The 25,699-nt window shown below is 36.9% G+C and overlaps 2 protein-coding genes and 1 non-coding gene across 12 annotated transcripts in view; 2 read left to right on the forward strand and 1 right to left on the reverse strand.

The window, feature by feature from the left end:
* The window catches only part of CIP2A (cellular inhibitor of PP2A), a 44,087-nt gene extending 23,348 nt beyond the window's left edge, over positions 1-20,739 (reverse strand). The window contains exons 1-8 of one of the 3 annotated variants that reach the window (XM_055259996.2): positions 20,333-20,739; positions 16,104-16,251; positions 14,024-14,130; positions 13,165-13,259; positions 12,461-12,557; positions 10,660-10,782; positions 10,375-10,520; positions 7,403-7,478 (exon numbers count right to left, since the gene is read on the reverse strand). In XM_055259996.2, coding sequence (XP_055115971.1) covers positions 7,403-7,478; positions 10,375-10,520; positions 10,660-10,782; positions 12,461-12,557; positions 13,165-13,259; positions 14,024-14,130; positions 16,104-16,251; positions 20,333-20,434 — 894 coding nt within the window. In that variant the 5' untranslated portion in view covers positions 20,435-20,739. Of the gene's footprint in view, positions 1-7,402; positions 7,479-10,374; positions 10,521-10,659; positions 10,783-12,460; positions 12,558-13,164; positions 13,260-14,023; positions 14,131-16,103; positions 16,252-16,704; positions 18,840-18,906; positions 19,148-20,332 lie in introns of those variants that run through there. The other 2 variants (XM_063630618.1, XM_063630619.1) reach the window with 2 other exon arrangements.
* On the forward strand, positions 6,247-6,380 carry LOC129471748 (small nucleolar RNA SNORA70). The gene has a single exon (XR_008653710.1). It is a non-coding gene; the product is annotated as a small nucleolar RNA SNORA70 (small nucleolar RNA).
* Positions 20,541-25,699, forward strand: part of DZIP3 (DAZ interacting zinc finger protein 3) — a 132,217-nt gene continuing 127,058 nt past the window's right edge. For 5 of the 8 annotated variants that reach the window (XM_063630614.1, XM_055259992.2, XM_063630611.1 and 2 more), the window contains exon 1: positions 20,541-20,899. The gene's annotated coding sequence lies outside the window, so the exon portion shown is untranslated. Of the gene's footprint in view, positions 21,157-25,699 lie in introns of all 8 variants that reach the window. The other 3 variants (XM_063630612.1, XM_063630613.1, XM_063630617.1) reach the window with 3 other exon arrangements.

Raw genomic sequence — 25,699 nt, forward strand, 5'->3', positions numbered from 1 at the left:
AAACAGACCAAAAAAACTGGAAACTCTAAAAAGCAGAGCACCTCTCCTCCTCCAAAGGAACGCAGTTCCTCACCAGCAACGGAACAAAGCTGGATGGAGGATGACTTTGATGAGTTGAGAGAAGAAGGCTTCAGACGATCAAACTACTCTGAGCTACGAGAGGAAATTCAAAACAATAGCAAAGAAGTTAAAAACTTTGAAAAAAAATTAGAAGAATGGATAACTAGAATAACCAATGGAGAGAAGGGCTTAAAGGAGATGATGGGGCTGAAAGCCAAGTTTCGAGAACTACGCGAAGAATGCAGAAGCCTCAGTAGCAGATGCGATCAACTGGAAGAAAGGGTATCGCTGATAGAAGATGAAATGAATGAAATGAAGAGAGAAGGGAAGGTTAGAGAAAAAAGAATAAAAAGAAATGAACAAAGCCTCCAAGAAATTTGGGACTATGTGAAAAGACCAAACCTACGTCTGATTGGTGTACCTGAAAATGATGGGGAGAATGGAACCAAGTTGGAAAACACTCTGCAAGATATTATCCAGGAGAACTTCCTCAATCTAGCAAGGCAGGCCAGCATTCAGATTCAGGAAATACAGAGAACGCCACAAAGATACTCCTCGAGAAGGGCAACTCCAAGACACATAATTGTCAGATTCACCAAAGTTGAAATGAAGGAAAAATTGTTAAGGGCAGCCAGAGAGAAAGGTCGGGTTACCCAAAAAGGGAAGCCCATCAGACTAACAGCTGATCTCTCAGCAGAAACTCTACAAGCCAGAAGAGAGTGGGGGCCGATATTCAACATTCTTAAAGAAAAGAATTTTCAACCCAGAATTTCCTATCCCGCCAAACTAAGCTTCATAAGTGAAGGAGAAATAAAATACTTTACAGACAAGCAAACGCTGAGTGATTTTGTCACCACCAGGCCTGCCCTAAAAGAGCTCCTGAAGGAAGCACTAAACATGGAAAGGAACAACCGGTACCAGCCCCTGCAAAAACATGCCAAATTGTAAAGACCATCGAGGCTGGGAAGAAACTATAGCAACTAACGAGCAAAATAACCAACTAACATCATAATGACAGGATCAGATTCACACATAACAATATTCACGTTAAATGTAAATGGGCTAAATGCTCCAATCAAAAGACACAGACTGGCAAACTGGATAAGGAGTCAGGACCCATCAGTGTGCTGTATTCAGGAAACCCATCTCACGTGCAGAGACACACATAGACTCAAAATAAAGGGATGGAGGAAGATCTATCAAGCAACTGGAAAACAAAAAAAGGCAGGGGTTGCAATCCTAGTCTCTGATAAAATAGACTTTAAATCAACAAAGATCAAAAGAGACAAAGAAGGCCATTACATAATGGTAAAGGGATCAATTCAACAAGAAGAGCTAACTATCCTAAATATATATGCACCCAACACAGGAGCACCCAGATTCATAAAGCAAGTCCTCAGTGACCTACAAAGGGACTTAAACTCCCACACAATAATAATGGGAGATTTTAACACCCCACTGTCAGCATTAGACAGATCAACAAGACAGAAAGTTAACAAGGATATCCAGGAATTGAATTCAGCTCTACATAAAGTGGACCTAATAGACATCTACAGAACTCTCCACCCCAAATCAACAGAATATACATTTTTTTCAGCACCACACCACACCTATTCCAAAATTGACCACATAGTTGGAAGTAAAGCTCTTCTCAGCAAATGTAAAAGAACAGAGATTATAACAAACTGTCTCTCAGACCACAATGCAATCAAACTAGAACTCAGGATTAAGAAACTCAGTCAAAACCGCTCAACTACATGGAAACTGAACAACCTGCTCCTGAATGACTATTGGGTACATAATGAAATGAAGGCAGAAATAAAGATGTTCTTTGAAACCAACGAGAACAAAGACACAACATACCAGAATCTCTGGGACACGTTCAAAGCAGTGTGTAGAGGGAAATTTATAGCACTAAATGCCCACAAGAGAAAGCAGGAAAGATCCAAAATTGACACCCTAACATCACAATTAAAAGAACTAGAAAAGCAAGAGCAAACACATTCAAAAGCTAGCAGAAGGCTAGAAATAACTAAAATCAGAGCAGAACTGAAGGAAATAGAGACACAAAAAATCCTTCAAAAAATTAATGAATCCAGGAGCTGGTTTTTTGAAAAGATCAACAAAATTGATGGACCGCTAGCAAGACTAATAAAGAAGAAAAGAGAGAAGAATCAAATAGATGCAATAAAAAACGAAAAAGGGGATATCACCACCGATCCCACAGATATACAATCTACCATCAGAGAATACTACAAACACCTCTATGCAAATAAACTAGAAAATCTAGAAGAAATGGATAAATTCCTCGACAAATACACCCTCCCAAGACTAAACCAGGAAGAAGTTGAATCTCTGAATAGACCAATAACAGGCTCTGAAATTGTGGCAATAATCAATAGCTTACCAACCAAAAAGAGTCCAGGACCTGATGGATTCACAGCTGAATTCTACCAGAGGTACAAGGAGGAACTGGTACCATTCCTTCTGAAACTATTCCAATCGACAGAAAAAGAGGGAATCCTCCCTAACACATTTTACGAAGCCAGCATCGTCCTGATACCAAAACCTGGCAGAGACATAACCAAAAAAGAGAATTTCAGACCAATATCCTTGATGAACATTGATGCAAAAATCCTCAATAAAATACTGGCAAACCGAATCCAGCAGCACATCAAAAAGCTTATCCACCATGATCAAGTGGGCTTCATCCCTGGGATGCAAGGCTGGTTCAACATACGCAAATCAATAAATGTAATCCAGCATATAAACAGAACCAAAGACAAAAACCACATGATTATCTCAATAGATGCAGAAAAGGCCTTTGACAAAATTCAACAACCCTTCATGCTAAAAACTCTCAATAAATTAGGTATTGATGGGACGTATCTCAAAATAATAAGAGCTATCTACAACAAACCCACAGCCAATATCATACTGAATGGGCAAAAACTGGAAGCATTCCCTCTGAAAACTGGCACAAGACAGGGATGCCCTCTCTCACCGCTCCTATTCAACTTAGTGCTGGAAGTTCTGGCCAGAGCAATCAGGCAGGAGAAGGAAATAAAGGGTATTCAATTAGGAAAAGAGGAAGTCAAATTATCTCTGTTTGCAGATGACATGATTGTATATCTAGAAAACCCCATTGTCTCAGCCCAAAATCTCCTTAAGCTGATTAGCAACTTCAGCAAAGTCTCAGGATACAAAATTAATGTACAAAAATCACAAGCATTCTTGTACACCAATAACAGACAAACAGAGAGCCAAATCATGAGTGAACTCCCATTCACAATTGCTTCAAAGAGAATAAAATACCTAGGAATCCAACTTACAAGGGATGTGAAGGACCTCTTCAAGGAGAACTACAAACAACTGCTCAATGAAATAAAAGAGGATATAAACAAATGGAAGAACATTCCATGCTCATGGGTTGGAAGAATCAATATCGTGAAAATGGCCATACTGCCCAAGGTAATTTATAGATTCAATGCCATCCCCATCAAGCTACCAATGACTTTCTTCACAGAATTGGAAAAAACTACTTTAAAGTTCATATGGAACCAAAAAAGAGCCCGCATCGCCAAGTCAATCCTAAGCCAAAAGAACAAAGCTGGAGGCATCACGCTACCTGACTTTAAACTATACTACAAGGCTACAGTAACCAAAACAGCATGGTACTGGTACCACAACAGAGACATAGATCAATGGAACAGAACAGAGCCCTCAGAAATGATGCCGCATAGCTACAACTATCTGATCTTTGACAAACCTGACAAAAACAAGCAATGGGAAAAGGATTCCCTATTTAATAAATGGTGCTGGGAAAACTGGCTAGCCATATGTAGAAAGCTGCAACTGGATCCCTTCCTTACACCTTATACAAAAATTAATTCAAGATGGAATAAAGACTTATATGTTAGACCTAAAACCATTAAAATCCTACAAGAAAACCTAGGCAATACCATTCAGGACATAGGCGTGGGCAAGGACTTCATGTCTAAAACACCAAAAGCAATGGCAACAAAAGCCAAAATCGACAAATGGGATCTCATTAAACTAAAGAGCTTCTGCACAGCAAAAGAAACTATCATCAGAGTGAACAGGCAACCTACAGAATGGGAGAAAATTTTTGCAACCTACTCATCTGACAAAGGGCTAATATCCAGAATCTACAATGAACTCAAACAAATTTACAAGAAAAAAACAAACAACCCCATCAAAAAGTGGGCAGAGGACATGAACAGACACTTCTCAAAAGAAGACATTTATGCAGCCAAAAAACATATGAAGAAATGCTCCTCATCACTGGCCATCAGAGAAATGCAAATCAAAACCACAGTGAGATACCATCTCACACCAGTTAGAATGGCCATCATTAAAAAATCAGGAAACAACAGGTGCTGGAGAGGATGTGGAGAAATAGGAACACTTTTACACTGTTGGTGGGACTGTAAACTAGTTCAACCATTGTGGAAGTCAGTGTGGCGATTCCTCAGGGATCTCGAACTAGAAATACCATTTGACCCAGCCATCCCATTACTGGGTATATACCCAAAGGACTATAAATCATGCTGCTATAAAGACACATGCACACGTATGTTTATTGCGGCACTATTCACAATAGCAAAGAGTTGGAACCAACCCAAATGTCCAACAATGATAGACTGGATTAAGAAAATGTGGCACATATACACCATGGAATACTATGCAGCCATAAAAATGATGAGTTCGTGTCCTTTGTAGGGACATGGAGGAAACTGGAAAACATCATTCTCAGTAAACTATCGCAAGGACAAAAAACCAAACACCGCATGTTCTCACTCATAGGTGGGAATTGAACAATGAGAACTCATGGACACAGGAAGGGGAACATCACGCTCCGGGGACTGTTGTGGGGTGGGGGGAGGGGGGAGGGACAGCATTAGGAGATACACCTAATGCTAAATGACGAGTTAATGGGTGCAGGAAATCAACATGGCACATGGATACATATGTAACAAACCTGCACATTGTGCACATGTACCCTAAAACCCTAAAGTATAATAAAAAAAAAAAAAAAAATTTTTATTTATTTTTATTTTTTTACTTTTCCATTCTCTTTCAGGTTTTGATACTCATAGAATGCTTCTACTCCCCTGTGCTACCTGACCTCCTAAACTTCCTGAGACAGTTTAATACCTTTAGATTCCAGTACTAGATTTTTCCCTTGCTGTGTGTTTCTATTCCAAGAATCCTTATTTAGCACTTATATTACAGATTCCTAGTCACTTTATTAAGATCCATTTAGATACTAATTAGAAATAGTTCTCATATTGCACATGAGAAAGGAATTTAGAAATTCTAGGGTTTGAAATAAAGAAAATATTGTTAAGTAACAAACTTTGTACTGTTTCAACCTTTCTACCATCTTTTAGATCATTGTTGCAAATGATTAGTTCAAAGTCATTCTAATTTTTTTCTTCCGTAAAAACTTGTAAGGTAAAGGCTGACCTAGAAAAGTCCTACTTCACAACAGACACAAAAGTCACTTGTAGGAAGATTACAGATCTATATGTGAAAGTTAAAAAAAAACTAGGAAGCTTTTAGAGGAAAACAATGGAGTCCATCTTTGTGACTTTGTAATAGGCCAAGAGTTCCTAAATGGAACACAATAAACACTAAATTGATCTATGTTAAAATCAAGGCACCATTAGGTGAGTAAAAAGGCAACTCACAAGAATGGAAGAAAATATTTGCATGTTACATACCCATCAAAAGACTCCAAAATAACTCCTCTTACTTATAAGTAAGAGAAAGACAACACATTAAACAAATGAGCAAGAGACATAAACAGACATGGCAAAGAATATACAAATGGCCAATGAATGTGTAAAATGATATTTTTACTAATTAATACAATATTAATTTAAATTATAACGCAATACTACTGTATAGCCATTAGAATTGCTAAAATGAAAAAGTGAAAAATATCAACTGCTGGCAAGAATGCAGACTGACCAAATATTCATAAACTGGTCCAACTGACTTTTTTTGAAAACTGTTTCATAGTGCCTACTGAACTTATGTATATCCTATGACACAGTGATGCCACTCCTAGATATAAAGCTAAAACAAGCATGTCCATAAGCTCACCAAAAGACATGCAGAAAATGGTAAATGCACATTTTTTTGTAATACCTGATGTTCATAAACAAAAGAACACCAATTGTGCTCCTTTCCTCCTGGGGCCCAGTGTGCAATGGCTGCAAACAGCTGCTTCCTTGGTAGTGTACACGGCCTGTTGCTTGTATGGTTTGGCCTAAGAAACCTTACAGACAGCCCTTTCCAATGTACATTCTTGTCTCTGACCTCCTGCTGTGCCCCATCTAGGCTTTGGAGAGGTATTATGCAAGGTGTCTTCGGAAAGCCCCCAGGGCACAGTGACCAGGGTTCACAGTGGCCAAGTCATCATGTCCATCCACACAAATCTGCAAAATACGGAGCATGCAACTAAGGCCCCATGCAGCACCAAGTTCAAGGTCCCTGGCTGCCCAAAGATCCACATCTCAAAGTGGGGCTTTACCAAATTTAATGTGGATAAATCTGAAGACATGGCGGCTGAGAAGTGGCTCATCCCAGATGGCTGTGAGGTCAAATACATCCCCAAATGTGGCCCCTGGACAAGTGGTGAGCGCTACATTCGTGAGGGAGTTCACTGTAATGTCCCCTTACTCATGCTCACCAATAAATCATACTCCCTTGTCCAAAAAAAGAACCAATCTAACAATCTACAACTATATGAAATATGAATCTCATCACATTATGTTGAACCAAAGAAAGTCTAGACAGAAAACGTATGTATTATATGCTTTTATTTACATAAAGTTCCAAAATATATATGTACATATGTGTATATATGCACACATGTACACGTGTGCATATATACATACATATGCACACATGTATATATGTATACATACGTATATATATACACATGTATGTATATATGTATACATACGTATATATATACACATGTACGTATATATGTGTGTATATATGTATATATACATATATGTGTATATATATATGTGTGTACACATATACAAATATATGTATGCTGTTAGAAGTCAGTATAGTGGTTATAGCAGTCATCCTTGGTAAAGGTAAGGAATAGGAAGGGGTAGGTACTAACTAAAAGGGAGCACAAGAAGAGTTCTAGAATACTAGTAACATTCTACATCCTGATCTAGACACTGGCTACATAATTGTGTCCCTATTATAAAAATACAGAGCTGTGCATTTGGATTTTTCTGCATTTTACAGTTTTTTAAAAGTTTAAATGAAAAGTCATGTTTTTACATACCTTTGAAGAGGAATCAGGATCCTTTCCATTAAGAAGACCTAATACTTGATTAAGACATGAAGAAAAGTACTCATATCTAGGTTTAGAATAAAAATATACATCAAATGATAATTATAAAATTGATACATCAAAAGGGATTTATCTACAAGATAAACATAAAATTCATGTGTATTTTCTTTCATCTATTTATTTGGGCTTCTAATATAGAACACACTGTAAAGTTTATACTTAAAACGTCATATATCTTACAATTATGATATACATAAATTGGCTGTGTCATTTATTAAAACAGTGATTCATGTGGCAATACATAAATCATTAAAATTTTCAGTGTCTCAACTGCTGTATTTTTTTAAGATTGTGTTCACTTTGTAAAAATTCAAAGGACAGAGGAATATCCTAATAAACTATACAGCTGCTTATTTATAAAGCACCTAAAATTGCCAGGCATTAAATTTGTCTCTGCAAATAAAGAAGGGGCAGCAACCCGCGTTACACAACTCCAAGAGGTATCGAGGTACCCCTAGCATTATATTCTATGTGACTCATGTATCCTAGATTTGGGAGATGGTGCTTGACAGAGAGTTCACAGTCTAAAGATGAAGGAGAAGGACAGAAAGAGATAATACAAGGTAATATAAAATACAATGCTATAACAGAGGAATGTAGGGGGCACTGTGGAACAAAATATTGTCTCAGTATTAAACCCAGACTCGAGTCTTAAAAATAAAAATAGAAGTTAGGCATATAAAAGAGAAAGTATTCTAGTCTTCCAGAGGGAATACTCTAGAGGAAATAGCACATGGATACATGAAAGGGCATTTCTAGTAAGCTGGAAGTTCTATTTATTGTCTGATATGATTAGACAAAAAAACAATGTGTGAAGAAATAAGGTTGAGAGGTTGTTAGGGAACAGATTTTGAAGGGCTATACTGAGAATTTGGATATTCACCTTGAATGCAATGGTAGGTCAAAGATTTTAAAAGGGACATCTGGTTGAAGAAAAAGTTTTGAGCATATTTATAAGTTAAAGGGGAAGGGTCAACTGAATAGGAGACCCTGAAGAGAGAAGAGCAACTGCTTCAGAAAAGACAAAATGAGCCAATCCATAGAGTAATGGTACATATTTATGAGTGAAACAGGAAGAAACCAAGTAAGAATTTGGTATAAACATAGGTAAGTTTGTCCAGGGGCAAGGATTTCAGTGAGCTCCAAACAAATGGGGCTCCATTTAGATATTTTTTTTCTGTGAAACAAAGATAAGGTCATCTTCTGCATAAAAGGTAGCAAGAGAAAAATAAAAAATTTCAAAGACCAGCCAGGCCAGCAGCTCATGCCTGTAATCCCAGCACTTTGGCAGGCTGAAGCAGCTGGATCGCTTGAGGTCAGGAGTTCAAGACCAGCCTGGCCAACGTGGTAAAACCCCTTCTCTACTAAAAATACAAAAATTAGCTGGGCGTGGTGACGTGTGCCTATAATCCCAGCTACTTGGGAGGCTGAGGCATGAGAATCACTTGAACCCAGGAGGCGGAGGTTGCAGTGAGCCAGGATCGCACCACTGCACTCCAGCCTGGGCAATAGAGCGAGACTCTGTCTCTAAATAAATAAATAAATAAATAAGAAAGATGCATTGTAGGAAATGAGAAAGCTGACAAGTAAATATAACAGGTCTGGCCCAGGTAAAGTTGTGTGATTTTCTAAAGCTCTAATTAGTAACCATGCACTTAAGTTAGACTTTGGAAGAGATTCAGGATTGGGTTATTGTTCAATGGCATACCAGACAAACGAGGAATTGCCAGAGGTGATTCTGGGGTTCTACGATAGATAGAGTATAAAATAGATAACAGAACTGAGAGATTTACAGAAGAAATGATTAAGCAACCTCTTATTAATGCTAAACTGGATTATCTTTTAGTCTTCCAGACAAAGTTTATTCAAAAGAATTTTTCTGTTTACTATGAAGATGCTGAATAAGCACTATCTGGTGGGTAGAATAGATATACATAGATGTTGGGAGAATCTCACAACAGATGAAGAGAAGGCAGGTCATGGGAAGGCACTCTGGAAGAAAAGCTCACCTATCTAGAGATTCTTAAGAAAAAGTGAAATGCTAAAGTGAATACTTCTTGGTTTTGCAAAGTATCAGCTGAGCCATATGAACTGTGGTCAAGTTTGCCCTAGTGCTTAGCTTTTATTAAAATAAAACTTATAGATTCTATGTTTCTTAAACATCAGGGACCGTGTCTTCACATCCTATTGCTGCTAAGTGCCTGATCATAGGTGGGGGTCAGTAAATGTTTTCTTGTATGTGAAACTCTTTGAAACAATTTCAATTATTTCCTAATTTAGGATGACAAAGCAGCATAGGTCCCAGCAAAATTTAACTTAGAATGCAAAAAGGCCACAAGCTCATTGAAAAACAATTACTACCTGATCTCAAAACATAAATGATCATATGAAATACACTCAGATAGAAAGGACATATGTTCCTATTTTACCTATGAAAAGAGGCACACACCAAAGGAAACATTATCCATTTTTATACAAAAAATAAAGACACAAACATAATGACATCAATGTTTCAACACTGTTTCATTTATTTATAATTTATGTAGAAATATTTATTTTTATTGTTCCTATAATAAAAATGCTTTTTCAATCATATTGCTATTTACGTTTTAAAACTGGTTTTAAAATAAATTAGCCAAGATGTCTATATTTTGGAGAATGGCACAACCCTGTTATTGATCTAAAGCAAAGACTGAAATACACACTAGACAATGACCTTGTTATACTTTCCATTTCAGTTCAGGAAAGAAAAAAGAGTGTGAGTAAAGCACATCAAAACATTTTAGTCTACTGTGAATCAGTAGAATCCAAGCTTATTATATTTTAAGAAGACAATTTTGTTTATAACCAACACATCTTGGTTTAAAAAAAAAAGTTCTAAAATTGACTGAAGTGATTCATACCTGGTGAGATAATCAGCAATTTTAGGATTCTTAAGGAGATCCATCAGTAGGTCAACTGAATACTTTCTAGTTAGAGTGCCATCACCGTTTATGAGAATATTAAATATTAGTTGAAAAGTCTGATGAATGTTTCGAGCATGGAATAGCTTAAGGACAAATTAGAAAAAGCATATTAGACAAAAAATTAAGTTGACACTATCCTAAAAGGTAAAAATAAAAAAGTCTCAATGACTTTTAAAATATCAGACTATAAACTTCAGAATAAATTTGAAAAATTGTATTTACCTTTTCCCCCACTTCTTCATTTAATGTCAAACTGGATAATATTGAAAGTGCAAACACAACCACAGTTAAACTACTATGGGCCAACAAGGTGATAAGAGTTCGATAAAAAGATTTCACATTACTCTGAGGAAAAAAAAGTTAAAAAATTAATAAAATTATAAATTTTATGTTTTGGTTTAAAAAGTATATCCTGCACAGAATGGGCAAACTTTTATTAAACATCATTATCAACTCTATTAAATGATTGTTGCATTTAAAAGATAAATGTTCTACAGGAGAAATTTAGATCAGAGATAAATTTAAATTCAAAAATTGTTACAGAGTACATACAGAAAAAAATAATTTGGTAAATATGTGCAAATGGGTTGGAGATAAATATTTCCAAAGTTTTGTCACCTAAGAATAAATAATTCAATGAAGGTAAATCAGGGTGTCAATTCTAATAAAGGGATACATGCAGAGTGGAAACAAAAGAGCTACCTTAAATACTGCAGGAAAATTTGTTTAGCATTTGTGTTAACAAAAGAACTGTAATGAGGAACTCTCATAATTGTGGTGGAAGCAAAAAAAATTCAGCAAATTTAAGAATTTGTTTTATGTTACACACTGTGGAGCAGGAATTAACTTTGCCATATTTGCTGATTAGCATTTAGATTTAAGAGATCACTGCAGGTGTGAGCGAGATGGGTAGTTTCGTATATTGCTGACAGTCATATAGATAGACACAATCTTGGTGAACAGCAGTTTCTACACATGAAACTATGAGCAAATGTTTATTCTTCCTTATATTTAAGTGTTTCCTAAATATGAACTTTTTTTCAATTCAGAAATTGAAAAACACACACACTACACACACACACACACACACACAAACTCCACCTCCAAAGTAAGACCAGGGCAGAAAAATGTAGCACTTTAACAAGTGAGATATTAAATTTAAAATCGAATGGGTAATGCTGAATAGCACAGCGGGAAAATTGTTCACAAAGCACCTTAAAGAATCAGTGACTTGCTTGATTTAATATACTTTTTTTTTTTTTTTAGGATGGAGTCTTACTCCGTCGCCAGGCTAGAGTGCAGTGGCGCGATCTCGGCTCACTCCAACCTCCACCTCCTGGGTTCAAGCGATTCTCCTGCCTCAGTTTCCCAAGTAGCTGGGACTACAGGCGTGTGCCACCATGCCTGGCTAATTTTTTGTATTTTGGTAGAGATGGGGTTCACCATGTTGGCCAAGATGGTCTCGATCTCCTAACCTTGTGATCTGCCTGCCTCGGCCTCCAAAGTGCTGGGATTACAGGTGTGAGCCACCATGCCCGGCTGATTTAATATACTTCTAAAAGTGATTCAGTTAAATTCATTTGTGTGTCTTCACTTATCACAAGTACTGTTGGTTCACACTGAGCACTTAACTCATGAATCTTTCTGGTGGGGTTGCCATTGATTTTGTGGAAACACTAGACTGAGATAAATGGGACTGCCAGTGATGTGCCTCCCTTCTAAGAGCACAAAATAATTTAGTAATTCTTGTACTACTCAATGTAATAAATAATGGGATGCCATGCTAAGGAAAACTTTTAGAAATAAGTGCATTAACCCTTAACACACAGTCTTCAATACAACATACACGAAGGCTGAAGTGCTTCAAGTTATTTATATGTCAATCTGACTCTTAATTTTGATGGGTCATCCGATAAGACACAGAATCCTTGTTCAAATTTGTTTTAAAGAAAAAGATAAATACAATTTTAAGCAGAGAATCTACCATAAAACAAGAAACATTAAAAAGAAATAAACTTCTTACCAATGTCTTTATGTGTGTTTGAACAGAAAGATTGTGCCGACAAAGATTTGCCAATAATCCTAGACAAGGCATTTTTAACTCATCTTCAGAAGATTGACTGTTGTTTTACATTGGTGTTTTGTTTAAAGAAAAAATAGTAGAAGAAAAAAAGCATTAACATCATTCTAAGTCAAAATGATATAGTTAAGTTTATACATTTCAATTCCTTTTTACACGCAAAAAAAAACAAAAAAACTAATTGACATAAGAAGCCAGAGAAGCTCTGAATAGTATTGATCATTTATCTCTTGTTTTAAAACCAAATTACCCTATTCAATTCCATCATGAAAACATGGAAATAACTGTCAGCATGGACCATGTGCTGTTTCATCAGTATATTTTCCTACAAGAATAACTACATAATTTTCAGTTTCAGTATTTTTTTTTCTGGCCAAATCAATTCAGTCCATAAATTTTTCTTATGAAAATTAAAGCTGCTTTACAATTTTTTTTTCCTTTTTACATTTTTTTCACCAATGAATGAGGTCACATACTTTTACAACTTTTGATCATTAAAATAATCTGGGCAGAACAAATAAGAATCGGAGTCTCACTCAGTTTACATAGTTAGAAAATGTTATCTAAGAAAAATTGATCTACCACATGGTTGTAATTTAAAAATAAACAAATAGACTATTTGGTTTTATGTTTGATTGCATACTCACATGTGATCTATCAGGAACGTAATTAATTCATCTATATTGGCACCAGAATAGAAAATTTTGACGTTATATGTTAACTTCTGTAGAAGTTGAATGCACTGAGAATAAGAAAATAGCTATAAATATAAAGATACAAAAACATTGCCTGCTTAAAATAATGGACTATCAAGCACATTCTGAGCATGTCCTTTTCCATTTCCTAAAACAATTTTTTTAAAAAACACATGTAAAGTAATGTAAGAACCTTAGGGCTCTTCTCTCAATTCACACATTTCTATGTATTCTGTCTCAGAGCATGGTTATCAACCTTGTTCACTTAGTCATCTTAAATCTGAATGCAGGTTGAAACACACATGTAGTCCATCAGTTAGAAGATACCCTTCTTCACATTTTATCATCTCTAAAACTGCATGTCAATTTAATTTGTGATGTTTTTCTTACAATTGATGACATTTTAGAGTCAATGAAATATGAAGATCTTTGAATCTCTATTAGACTCTACCCACAGCTTTTTGTAGAACGTTTCCTCCACAGATTGAGACTAGACGCCAACTCATATTACAATTTTAATATAAATAGCTTATGTCTCAAAACACAGACATCTGTGTTTATAAGTCAAAGCAGTTATAATGTAGATTTGTTTTTCTTCAATAATGGTGATAGAAATGGATAAGCTCCTCTTCTCTAGAAACATTTAAATTGTAGTACGTGTGCAACCAGCTTTTAATGAGATGAACTGTGACTAATCATGTAGTATTTATTATATAGCATGTATACACTGTAAGTCAGCAGTTTATGACAGAAACTATCAATTTTGATCTGACAATAAGGAAAGGGGAATATACTGTGTGGGTGTGTATACCTGCAAAAACACTGAATCAGTGTGGCTGCTCCGACAAACCACTCCCGCCAGCACACTATTCAGATTATATGTATTCTGAAGACAATCTCTGGTTTCAACGTCTACAGCTGTAAGTTAAAATAAAATAGCACAAAATATATCATTTTCTTACAAGGTTTTCGCAGATAATTCATACAGAATTTATTTCATATGAATTTACCATTAAAAAAAGGTATGATATGGCTATTTTCTTATTTTCTTTATGATAATCCTCCAATTCAGAAATTCAAATGATTTCTCTATGCAAAATAAACTAGTATCAAAGAAAAAACTTGTTTACACATTTGTAGCAAGCTTTTTCTTTGATACTAATTTATTTTAGTATCAAATTAAAATCATTTACTTTGAATATTAAAAGATTATCACTTTATGGTATATTTACACAATGGAATACTATTTGGCCATATAAAAGAATGCATGCCATTTGCAGCAACACGGATGAAACTGAAGGCCATTAGGTTAAGTGAAATAAGCCAGACACAGAAAGAAAAATATTGCATGTATTCATTCATGTGTAGGAGCTAAAAAAGTTGATCTCATGTAAGTGGAGAATGACAGTTACCAGAAGCTGGGAAGAATATAGGTGAGTGCATGGTGGTGGGAGGTGTGAGGGGGAGCCGTTAGCGAGGGAGATGAAGACAGATTGATTAATGGATATAAACACACAATCAGATGGAATAAGTTCTAATGTTTGATAGTAGAGTAAGGTGACTATAGTTAACAATGTATTGTATATTTCAAAATAGGACTTGAAATGTTCTAAATACATAGAAATGATAAATCCTCATTTGTGATGGATATCCTAAATACCCTGAATTGATCATCACATACTTTATGCAGGTAACAAAATATCATATGTACCCCATAAGTTTGTATAAATATTATGTATCTGTGAAAAAATTAATTTAAAAAGATTATCATTTCAATTTTTCTGTAAACCTCAAATGCTTCTAAAGTATAAATGTTGGAAGTGACTGGCATATTCATTCAAACTCTTAGTGGATGTTAGAAGTGGAAGAATCTTTTCGGAAAGAAATTTAGTAACGGTTATCAAATTTTAGAATGATCTAGAAATTCTAATGGAATTTATCTAATAGAAACACACTAATATTTGAGCAAAATTACATAGAATGTTCACTGCACTATTGATTCCAATAGCAAAAACTTAAAGTTGAGTGTCCACTATTAGGGGAATAGTTGAATAAATTACAGTACCCTGTAATTATCGCACTAGGCAGCTATTAAAGATACTGATAGGGAAAGAAACATCTGGTGCTCCACAACACCATTTGTGCTGAAAACAACCAATTAAAGATCCAAAAGTATGGTTTTGTTACAGCATAGAAAAATATCTGCAAAGAAACATATCAAACCATTAAATGAGATTATATCCTCAAAGCTGAAAAGGTGAGGGCTGGTGGTAATGGGTACAAGCTCATCCCATTTTACTCTATGTTTGGGCTGTCTAATTTGGTAGCCACTAGCCTTCATGTGGCTATTTAAATTTAGATTAATTAAAATTAAAGATTCAGTTCCTTAGTCCATTACCCACACTTCAAATGCTTAATAGCTCCATGTGGCTAGTGGCTGCTATATTGGATAACACAGTTTTAAAACCATTCTGTCACTGAAGAAAGTTTTATTGGACAATGCTGCCCTGTGTTAATACTTCTAGTTTTTAAACTATGCATACATTATTATTATAATCACACAAAGAAATATCCCCACTGCCCTGCCCCAAATTGGAGTAAAGTGACCACTAAATGAACATTTAAAAACTAAAGATATGGGGGAAAAGATAGAAAAAACAACATCAGTACTTTTACACTTTAGTTCTAAATTCAGTGTAATCTGTTACAGAAGGATGATTCTTTGATCAGTAGCTATGACTTTCTCAGCGTCAAAAGATTCACAATGCACATTAGACTGAGAAGTCTTTGAAGGTGAATCATTCTTTAAGAGATTCTATAACTAAGCCTGCACTTTAAAAGTTTGTTCATACATCTTCCAAAAACTAAAAAGGAGAAATTAAATGCATTACCTAGTTGAGACAGCAAACCGATAATACTTAAGATCAGTGAAGCACTTATGTTGGGGTCTTCAAGTAGCTCTACAAGGCAACTCAAGCATTCACTTGTTAATATCTGATTTGATGTAAATAGTCGTGTGAGTTTCTGTCCAGAAATTACCTATAAAATAGCAATCAAAATATGTTGGTTAAGCGATGGCAATTTTCATCTCTTCTCCATTCCAAATAAAAAACTCAGTTCCTTCAAAGTGCCACTGCTACCTTCCCAATTTAAAAAATTCACACATGCTGTGAAAAATTCACCCCTGCCTAGATTACCCATCAATTACCTAATCCCTCCCTCCCTAGCTAAAGTAATCATTTGGATCTCAGTTTAAAATAATTTCCACCAGGAAGCTTTTCTTAGCTTCTTATACCATCTCGGTTAGGTCTGCCTACTATACTATCCTATAGTACATTATATTTGTATTTCTTAAGTTAGCAAACTTTTGAGTTCCTAGCAATATTTCTCCTTCACACTACATTGAACATGCAATGAAGGCATCGCCAACAAATCTGCACTCTAGTACCAATACATTTACTATGCAAATAAATTCTAGTACATTCTACTTACTTTGAGGGAGGAGAATGAAAAATGAAGCCCAGAGGGTAGCTATGGGATTATTCCTTCTGCTTATTCCCAAAGACAAGAGGTGAGCTCAGAAGTTAAGGGATTACAAAGAAGGAAGTGAAAAGTGAATCTTTTTTTAAGTAGCCAGGCAAGGCACTGAAAAATTTTATTTCTGATTATTCCATTTTTTTTTTTACTTTCTTGTAATCTATAAGCCACATATACGCATGCACAGACACACACACACACACACACACACACACACACAGAGTGAGAGAGAGAAGAGAGGAGGTAAAGCTGGAACTAAAGGCCAAAAGCAGTTGTCACAAAGTATGAATTTTCAACATACTTTATAGATGTATTTATTACAAAGCATATCTTTTCTACAAAGATGGAAAAACCATTAGTTACCTTAGAATAAGACTAACTCTGTCCTGAATACTTATTTTAATAAGATCAAGCCTAAGCAGGCTTTTTTAGCATCCCTCTAATCTTTCCTTTCTGGATCCTTCCTTTATTCTCTCACCCATATCAGTTTTTCTTCTAAAGCTTTGCTGATAAGCATTTCACATTATCTGTTCCCAAGGAGTGTTTTAACATTACTAAAGTAAAAGTCTATAAGAGAAAAAATAAGTCCAAATATGAGAGTGCAGACACCAGTAACAGATATTCTGGGGTAGGAAATACTGTGGGCATTACCCTGTTGCTTATTTATAAATCTAGCTCTCCAGAATAAGACATCTTCTGTTTTAAAAATGATTCTCTACAGGATTGGTCCTGTATCTCAATAACATAAATTGTCTAACATGTAATAATTTTATGTACTAGGTAAAATAAAAATTGCTTTACAAGTTTTTCCCTTTACTTATACTGAATGTCTTAATACAAAGATAATTTATTTTAATAATAACTAATACTTATATAGCACTTACTATGGTCTAGGCATCGATCTAGGCACTTTACATATGTGAACTCTTTTCATCTTCATAATAACTCTATAAGGTAGGTACCACTATTTTGTTTTGCAGATGAGTAAACTGAGGCACACACTGATAGTAAAGAAGCACAACTGGAATTCATATCTAGGCAGCTTGGTTCCTGAATTCATGCTTTTAATCACTGCACAAAATTAGTGCTATGAAACACCATCATTAAAAATCAGATTAGCTCAGCTTGGCAGTCATCAAACATTCAAAGCCTACACTCTGCATGGGGCTATAAAAGTGTGGGAGAAGTACAGAAGAATGAATAATCTCCTTTCACATGATACCTATCTCTCTTTGCATACTCAGATCTTGCTCTTCTTGTGAAGTCTGCACAAAGACATTCACCATTAAAAATATAAATACTGTCAACCAAAATGGTTAAAATTAAGAAATATGAAAACATCAAGGGTTGGTGTAGATGAGTGATGGCAAATTTCACATATTGCTAGTGGGAAGGTAAAACGGCATATTTCAGAAAATTGTTTGGCAGTTTCAACTAAAACAGAACATATGCCTACCCAATGCTCTAACAATTCTACTCCTAAGTATATAAATGTGTGCATATATCCGCAAAAAACGTATGTCTACAACAGCTTTATCCTTAATTCCACCCAGAAATGTAAACAACCCAAATGCCTATCAACAGGAAAGTGTATGTAAAATGTGGTACACTTATACAATAGAATTCTACACAGCAATAATAAAAAAAAATGAAGTAGTGGTACATATGCAACATGAATTTCACAGATTATATTGAGCAGAAAAGGCCAGACACAAGAGTACATATTGTATGAGTCTACTTATCCGAACCTGATGTGAAGGGGCAATGAAGAAACCCTATGGGGCTACAAATGTTCTGTATCATGATACAGGTGGTAGCTACTCTACCTATATGTTAGCTACCAATATGGTAGCTACGGTACCTATATATTAAAAACTACCAAACTCTTCACTTAAGATTAATGCACTTTATGCTCTGTATGTATGTTATCTCTTAATTACAAAAAGTCCTTTGTAGTAGTAACCAGAAGCCAGTGCTCTTCATATCTTTGCAATAATGGTAGAAGAGTTTTCTGTAAACCCCTTGAAAGTTTAGGAATACAGTAAAGGCCTCATCCCATATTTTGTTTAAGTCTCTCTCTTTTTTTTTTTTTTTTTTTTGAGACGGAGTCTCACTCTGTCACCCATGTTGGAGTGCAGTGGTGCGATCTCAACTCACGTAACCTCAGCCTCCAGAGTTCAAGCGATTCTCCAGCCTCAGCCTCCCGAGTAGCTGGGACAACAGAGAGACGCCACGCCCAGGTAATTTTTGTATTTTTAGTAGAGACGGGGTTTCGCCATGTTGGTCAGGCTGGTCTCAAACTCCCGACCTCAGGTGATCCGCTGGCCTCGGCCTCCCAAAGTGCTGGAATTACAGGTGTAAGCCACTGTGCCTGGCCTTAAATCTCTTTCAGTGCACAACCTACCTGTTTATTCAAAGAAAGGTAATGCTTCAGAATAGCATACAAAATGCTTAACTCCCAATTTTTAAATTAAACTGACGGCCCTGCTTATTCTGTGGCTTCTGGAGCCTATGCTAATTCAGAAGCAAAGCCTTAAGCATTTAACAGCTAACACCTTGATTATTAGGTTTGCAGGCATTTCTTAAAGTAAAGAATGAAAAAGAGAAAACAAATGTACTTAGGAAATGGGCACCTGAAGTAGGGAAAAGAGGAGCACCAGTGAAGCTCAAGAAAAGACAGACACATTTAATACAACAGCAGCTTCACTAACAGCTGCTGTTGCTCTACTACTGGAAATCATTTTTTTCCTGTAATATTTTACAAATTTTTGGCACATTACTCTTTTATCATAGGGTTAATATAACAAATACAATATATTTTAAAATTATGTTCAATTCTACCTTAACAGAGGAAAGCTGTGACACAGAGAATTAAAATAAGCCTTAATTGAGCTTTAAAAAAATTAAACTGAGGTCAATGTTAGTTTGAATTCCGTAAATGCAAAACAAATGACAGCAGAAGATTAAGATCCTAAAACAAACGGAATCGTCTGGACACATATCACTAGAATAGAAAAAAAGGCAATTCAGCATTCTAAGATTAAAAAACTGTGAGCAATGTATTTTGGTAAAGAAAAAGGATTACGCTTACTAGGAAGGGGAAGTGCTTCTTAAGGTTGAAATAATGTTTTTCAAGTTTGAGTTCAACCCAAGTTCAAATAAGAGCAGTAAGCAACAAATTCAATTATAGATTACCGAAGGGCAAAACCAAGTTTTAATCATGATATCCCGTCACTGAGAATAGTTGTGTATTGAGGGCTTGATTTCGTAGAAAAACCAAAACTAGAAGCAAAGGAAAAGGTAAAATTCCGAGCTTTTTCCGTTACCTACTCGAAACACAGCCTAAACTTCCCAACCTTTTGCCCCACTCCCGCTTTTCCTGGAGCCTTCAGTGAGCGCTCTTGCCTCTCGCTGCGGCCAGCGGAACCCCGACACTCACTCGCCTTCACCAGCACGAAAAGACAACAGAGGGATCGAAGGACTGTCCTTTCTTTCCCAGGTTGGGGCCGCCACTCCTCGGCCTCACTGTGAAATAAGAATTACTAATGGAAGCCCCATCTGTCCTCCACCCAGAGCCTCTCACCTCCAAGTGCCGCAAAAGCTGAGTGGCGTTCGCCTCTGACTTCACGACTTTGTACTGACTGACAGTCAGGAGCAAGGACTTCAAGCAGGCAGTGGAGTCCATCGCACCGGCCGTGGCCCGGCTTAGGGACCACCACCGCCCAGCCTGCTCCGGCCTTTAGCTTTCGCCGCGCTTTTTTTGATTTTTTCGGCCCCACCCCCTCGCTCCCAGAAGCTTCCGGATCCGGTCGGTCTCCGGAAGTCCCTAGGCACCCTGGGGGACCGTTCTCGGCTACGGCCGGGGTGGGCCAGGGGTCTCGGTGTTTCGTGGGTCCGGGACGGGGGTTGGGAGCTGCCCCTGCTAACACACCCTCGTCTGAGAGGCCGCGAGGTTTCGGCTTGAGATCCCGTGAAGGCGAGAAATCTCGCGATTTCTCGGGAGAGGAATCGGTTAGGCGAAGGGGGAGTCCTCGTTCAGCTGTGCGCTGTGATTTCGTGCGCTTCTTCCTCCTTCATGTTGGATGGCCAGTTTTTCGTTTGTGCGTCATCCTCTACCGAGAAATGGTCGCTTGCCCCTAGTCTAGACACGGTGAGGAGCTCTGAAGAGAAGAATCTTTGGGCCTTAGATTTTGAGGCGGCCTGGGAGGGTCCTCGTTTTTAAATCTCTCCTACACCCGCCCCTTCTGCCCAGGGATGGTAGTTTCGCAGAGTCAACCTATTGGCATTATGTGGCAAATTAGTCATGCCCTGACCATAGTATTTGCCACATTTATTCGAGAAGACTACCTCCTGCTGACCCTGGGCCAGGTATTGCTCCGGAGGGTGTTCTCGTTAGCGTCAGTTTTTGTAAGTGAAGGTGTCTGTTTCTCTCTGGCATGATTGATTGTTTATAATTCTCGATGTCTACGAAAATGGCACTATTGGCGTTTTTTTTTTTTTATCGGAGATAGCTTAATATTATTGCATGTGTATATAATGAAGCGAGTCAGTTACTGGTTTTGGAGCTTTTTGCTTAGTATTTCCTAACGCCGAATAAAGCTTTAAAAACCAGGATGTAGAAATTGTAAGAGTAGGATACATTTCCACTTAATTAAATCGTTTATCAGAAATCATGTTTTTTCACTTCAAAAAACATTTTTTGAATTACTAGATTTTTGAAGACAGGTTTGGTGTTTTAGTTTTGTTTTTTATAAAAGTTTAAAACTAAATCTGAAAGATAAAAATGATTTAACCAGTTGGGACAGTCATGTAAAAATCTTTGGGTAGCTTATGTGTTCATTTATGCTTTCATTCATTCCGTAAACAATTATAGAGCGTGTAACATGGGTTAGAAACTGCCAGTCAGGGAACAGAGATGAAGATAGTATCCCCTGCTATGAGGGAGCTGTCTAGTAAGGGAAACATATAAAATAGTTCTTTTGAAATTCACCACATAAGTGAGAGGCACCATGCAGTAACATGCAGCAATGGTAAAGAGTAGAGAGCCAGGTTAGCTCCACCTTTGACGAAGTGACTCTAGGCAAGTTCTCACTGCTGCAGAATCTTCATTAGGTAAAATCTGGCTAAGAGAAATACCTGGTTCATAGGACTGTTCATTCAATAAGTAATTCATTGAGAATCTGCAATGTGCTAAGCACTTTTCTACACACAATAGACTCAGTGAAAAAAACAAAAATACTACGGGCATGCAACTTACATTCTGGTGGGGAACCAAATAAGAAACACAATAAGTAAGTAAGGAAAATGATATAAAGACAAAAATAGACGTTATTACTCTAGAATAGTGTTGGTAATTGATAAGGGAAATGGGGAGGTCAGGATAGACCTTATTAAGAAAGCAACATTTGGGGAAATGCTTCAAGGAGTTGAGAAAGGGAGCCGTATTCTGTGGGAAAAGATTTTTAGATAGAGGAAATGGCAAAGAAAGACCCTAAAGTGGGTTACTGTATGCCAGAAACAACAAAGATGCCATGTGGCTAGTGTAGAAAGAACGAGGAGGAGAGGAGTAGAGATGAGGTACTGTACGGTCTTGGAGATGGTTAAAAAATGAATTAATGTAAAGTGTCAGCTGTCATCTGGCATAATTAAGTTTTCAGTGTTACAGTCAGTGCCTCATTGGCAAATGAAATGATCAGAGTTTGATAGTGTTAGACTTTTCATCTGTAATGGTGTGTCAGCATCGTCCCCATTCAGAACCCCAGGGTAATGCGCAAAGCTGCGTGCTATCAGTGCCATCTTTGTTGGATTTTGACTTAAGCAGTCATACAAATTTTGTATTCTCTTCTGTAATTAATATCAAATGTCTTTCTCAAAAAATCTTCACCAAAATTGATGTTGTAAGTTTAGTAAGATGTATCGTTTCTAGCTGTGATAAGTCTTGACATTTTTAATCAGAGATACTTGCATATCCTAATTTGAGAAACACCGATCCATACTTTTAGGCCTCAAAAAGGGAAGAAAAGGAGCAGGAGGCCAGGAGCAGTGGCTCACGCCTTTAATTTCCAGTTTTTTTGGGAGACTAAGGCAGGAGGACCTTGAACCCAGGAGTTAGAGCCAGCCTAGGCAACATAGTGAAATGCCATCTCTACAAAAAATGAAAAAATTAGCCGGGCATGGGTGTGCTCACTTGTAGTCCTAGCTACTCTGGAGGCTGAGTTGGGGTGATCGCTTGAGGCTGCAGTGAGTGTGATTGTGCTACTGCACTGTAGCCTGGATGGCAGAGTGAGACTCTGTCAAAAAAAAAAAAAAGAGATGAGTCTGGGTCCCAATGACCAAAGGCCTTATTAGCCTTAAACTTGGACTCCATCCTGAAGTCCGTGGCAATCTCTGGTTTTAAACTGGCACCTGGTCTAGTCAGGTTTGTTTTTAGATTGATTACTCTGGCAGCTGAATGAACTATGATTTTGGGGAGGATAAGACTGGAAAGAGGGACACTAATTTTCTGGAGCCTTCTGGAGGACAACCAGGATAATCGAGGTGGAGATAGAAAAGAGGTGACAAATTTGAGAAGTATATATGAAGTAAAATAGGCAGGATTTGGTGACTGATAGTGGATGTGAGGCGTGAAGAGAGGGATGAGTCTAGCAGATAATAAGTTTTTAGGTTGGATGAATGAGAAGATACAGATACCGCTGAGTTAGTTAATAGAAAGTATTAAGGGTATGCCAGGTGTGGTGGCTCATGCCTTTTATCCCAGCACTTTGGGAGGCTGAGGCAGGAGGATCTCTTGAGGCCAGGAGTTCAAGACCAGCTTGGGCAATATGGTGAAACCCCATCTCTACTAAAAATACAGAAAATTAGCTGGGTGTGGGTGGTGCATGCCTGTAGTCCCAGCTACTCAGGAGGCTGTCGTGGGAGGAACACCTGAACCTGGGAAGTCAAGGCTGCAGTAAGCCGTGTTTGCCCCACTGCACTCCAGCCTGGGCAATGTGGGCAACAGGAGGAAGACCCTGTCTCAAAAAAAAAAAAAAAAAAAAGTATTCAGGGTATATTTTATGTTCAGTGAGATTTTATATAATTTGTCATACTGTCTTGTTCCATTCTTATTATGTTTATTTCTCATTACGTTTATTCTAATAGAGATTGATTTACTTAGACTTTCTACCTATATATCATCTGCAAATAATTACCTCACCTCTTCCAGTATTTGTTGTCTTACATTATTGCATTAGTGTAAGCTCCAAAATATGGAAAATCATGTTAACTTTGAACAGCTTTGTTACATTACTTAATTTAATGAGAATGAACAGTGTTTTAACACTTAGTATAATTTGTGCTATTGGCTTTTGATACTTATCATGTTTAAGAGATTGGCTTTTATATCTGTTTCATTCTTAAAAATGTCTGCCAAAAATTACCCAGTTTTCACATTTATCTATTTTATTTTTCACTTTAAAATTATAACATAGTGGATTATGTTACCTTTTTGTTCTTGGGATAATAATAGTTTACACTTATTGAGCATTTGCCATGTGCCAAGCACTGTCCTAAGGACTTTCTACCTACCTATCTAATCTTTATAACAACCCCATGCTGTAGGAACTATTATCTCCATTCTAAAGATGAAAAAACTAAGAGGAAGGGGAAGTAATTTTCCCAAGGTCATGTAGACAGTAGTAACAATCCTATGTTTTTCTATGCTTCAGGTTTTGATTTGCTGGTATTTTATTCAGGATTTTATTATATACCTGTTCATAAGTGAGCATTTTCAGTAATATTTTTCTTTATTCTCGCATCAAATTTGAATTATATGTTACCATTGAAAAAGAAATTGGAAGTGTTTCATCTTTTTTATGCTATGGGATAATAAGAATCATAGAAATTATCTGATCCTTGTAGGCTGTACACAACTGTCCTGTAAAATCATTAAGCTTGATAGTTTATTTAGTGGTAGATGGTAGAAATTTAGCAAATATTTGAATTTCTTTCTTTCTTTTTTTTTTTGGATATGGTTTCACTCTGTTGCCCAGGCTGGAGTGCAAGTGGCATGAACACGGCTCATTGCAACCTTGACCTTCCCGGGCTTATCTTCCCACCTCATCCTCCCTGGGACCACAGGCATGCCCCACGATGCCTGGCTAATTTTTCTATTTTTTGTAGAGATGGGGTTTCACCATGTTGCCCATGCTGGTCTCAAACTCCTGGTCTCAAGTGATCTGCTCGCCTCAGCTTCCCAAAGTCCTGGGATTATAGGCATGAGCTACCATGCCTGACCTTGAATTTCTAGTATAGTTATGGATCTGATCATTTATTCTGCCTTTCCTTAATTTTAGATATAGAGTTTTTTAGCATAATAGTTGTTTCTCTATATTAAAAATTTACCGATAAAAAGTTGCATTCAGTATTCCAGTACGTCTCTTAATCTCATGGTAGTTCTAAATTTCCATTTTCATTCTATGTTAACTATATTTTTTCTTAGTTGGGCTTTCCATTGGTTTGTCCATTTTATTCAGCTTTTCAAGAACCAACTTTCATTTTATTAATTCTCATTTTTCTTTGATTTCAGAATCACTACTCTTGTCTTTATTAATTTCATCCGTATACATTCATCTTTTATTTACTTTGTTGTTTTTCTAGGTTTTTAAAAGTTGAAGTCTTAGTACATCTAGGTTATTTAAAGTTGAAGTCTTAGGACATCTCTCTCTCTCTCTCTCCCCCCCCACCCCTCTCCCTCTCTCTCTATATATATATATAATTTTTAAGTTTAGGGTACATGTGCAGGTTTGTTACATAGGTAAACTTGTGTCATGGGAGTTTGTTGTACAGATGACTTCATCACCCAGGTTTTAAGCCTAGTACCCGTTAGTTATTTTTCCTAATCCTCTTCCTCCTCCCACCCTCTGCCCTCCGATAGTGCCCAATGTGTGTTGTTCCCCTGTATGTGTCTATG

This window comes from Symphalangus syndactylus, chromosome 21 (assembly GCF_028878055.3).
Source record: "Symphalangus syndactylus isolate Jambi chromosome 21, NHGRI_mSymSyn1-v2.1_pri, whole genome shotgun sequence".
Classification (NCBI taxonomy): Eukaryota; Metazoa; Chordata; class Mammalia; order Primates; family Hylobatidae; genus Symphalangus; species Symphalangus syndactylus.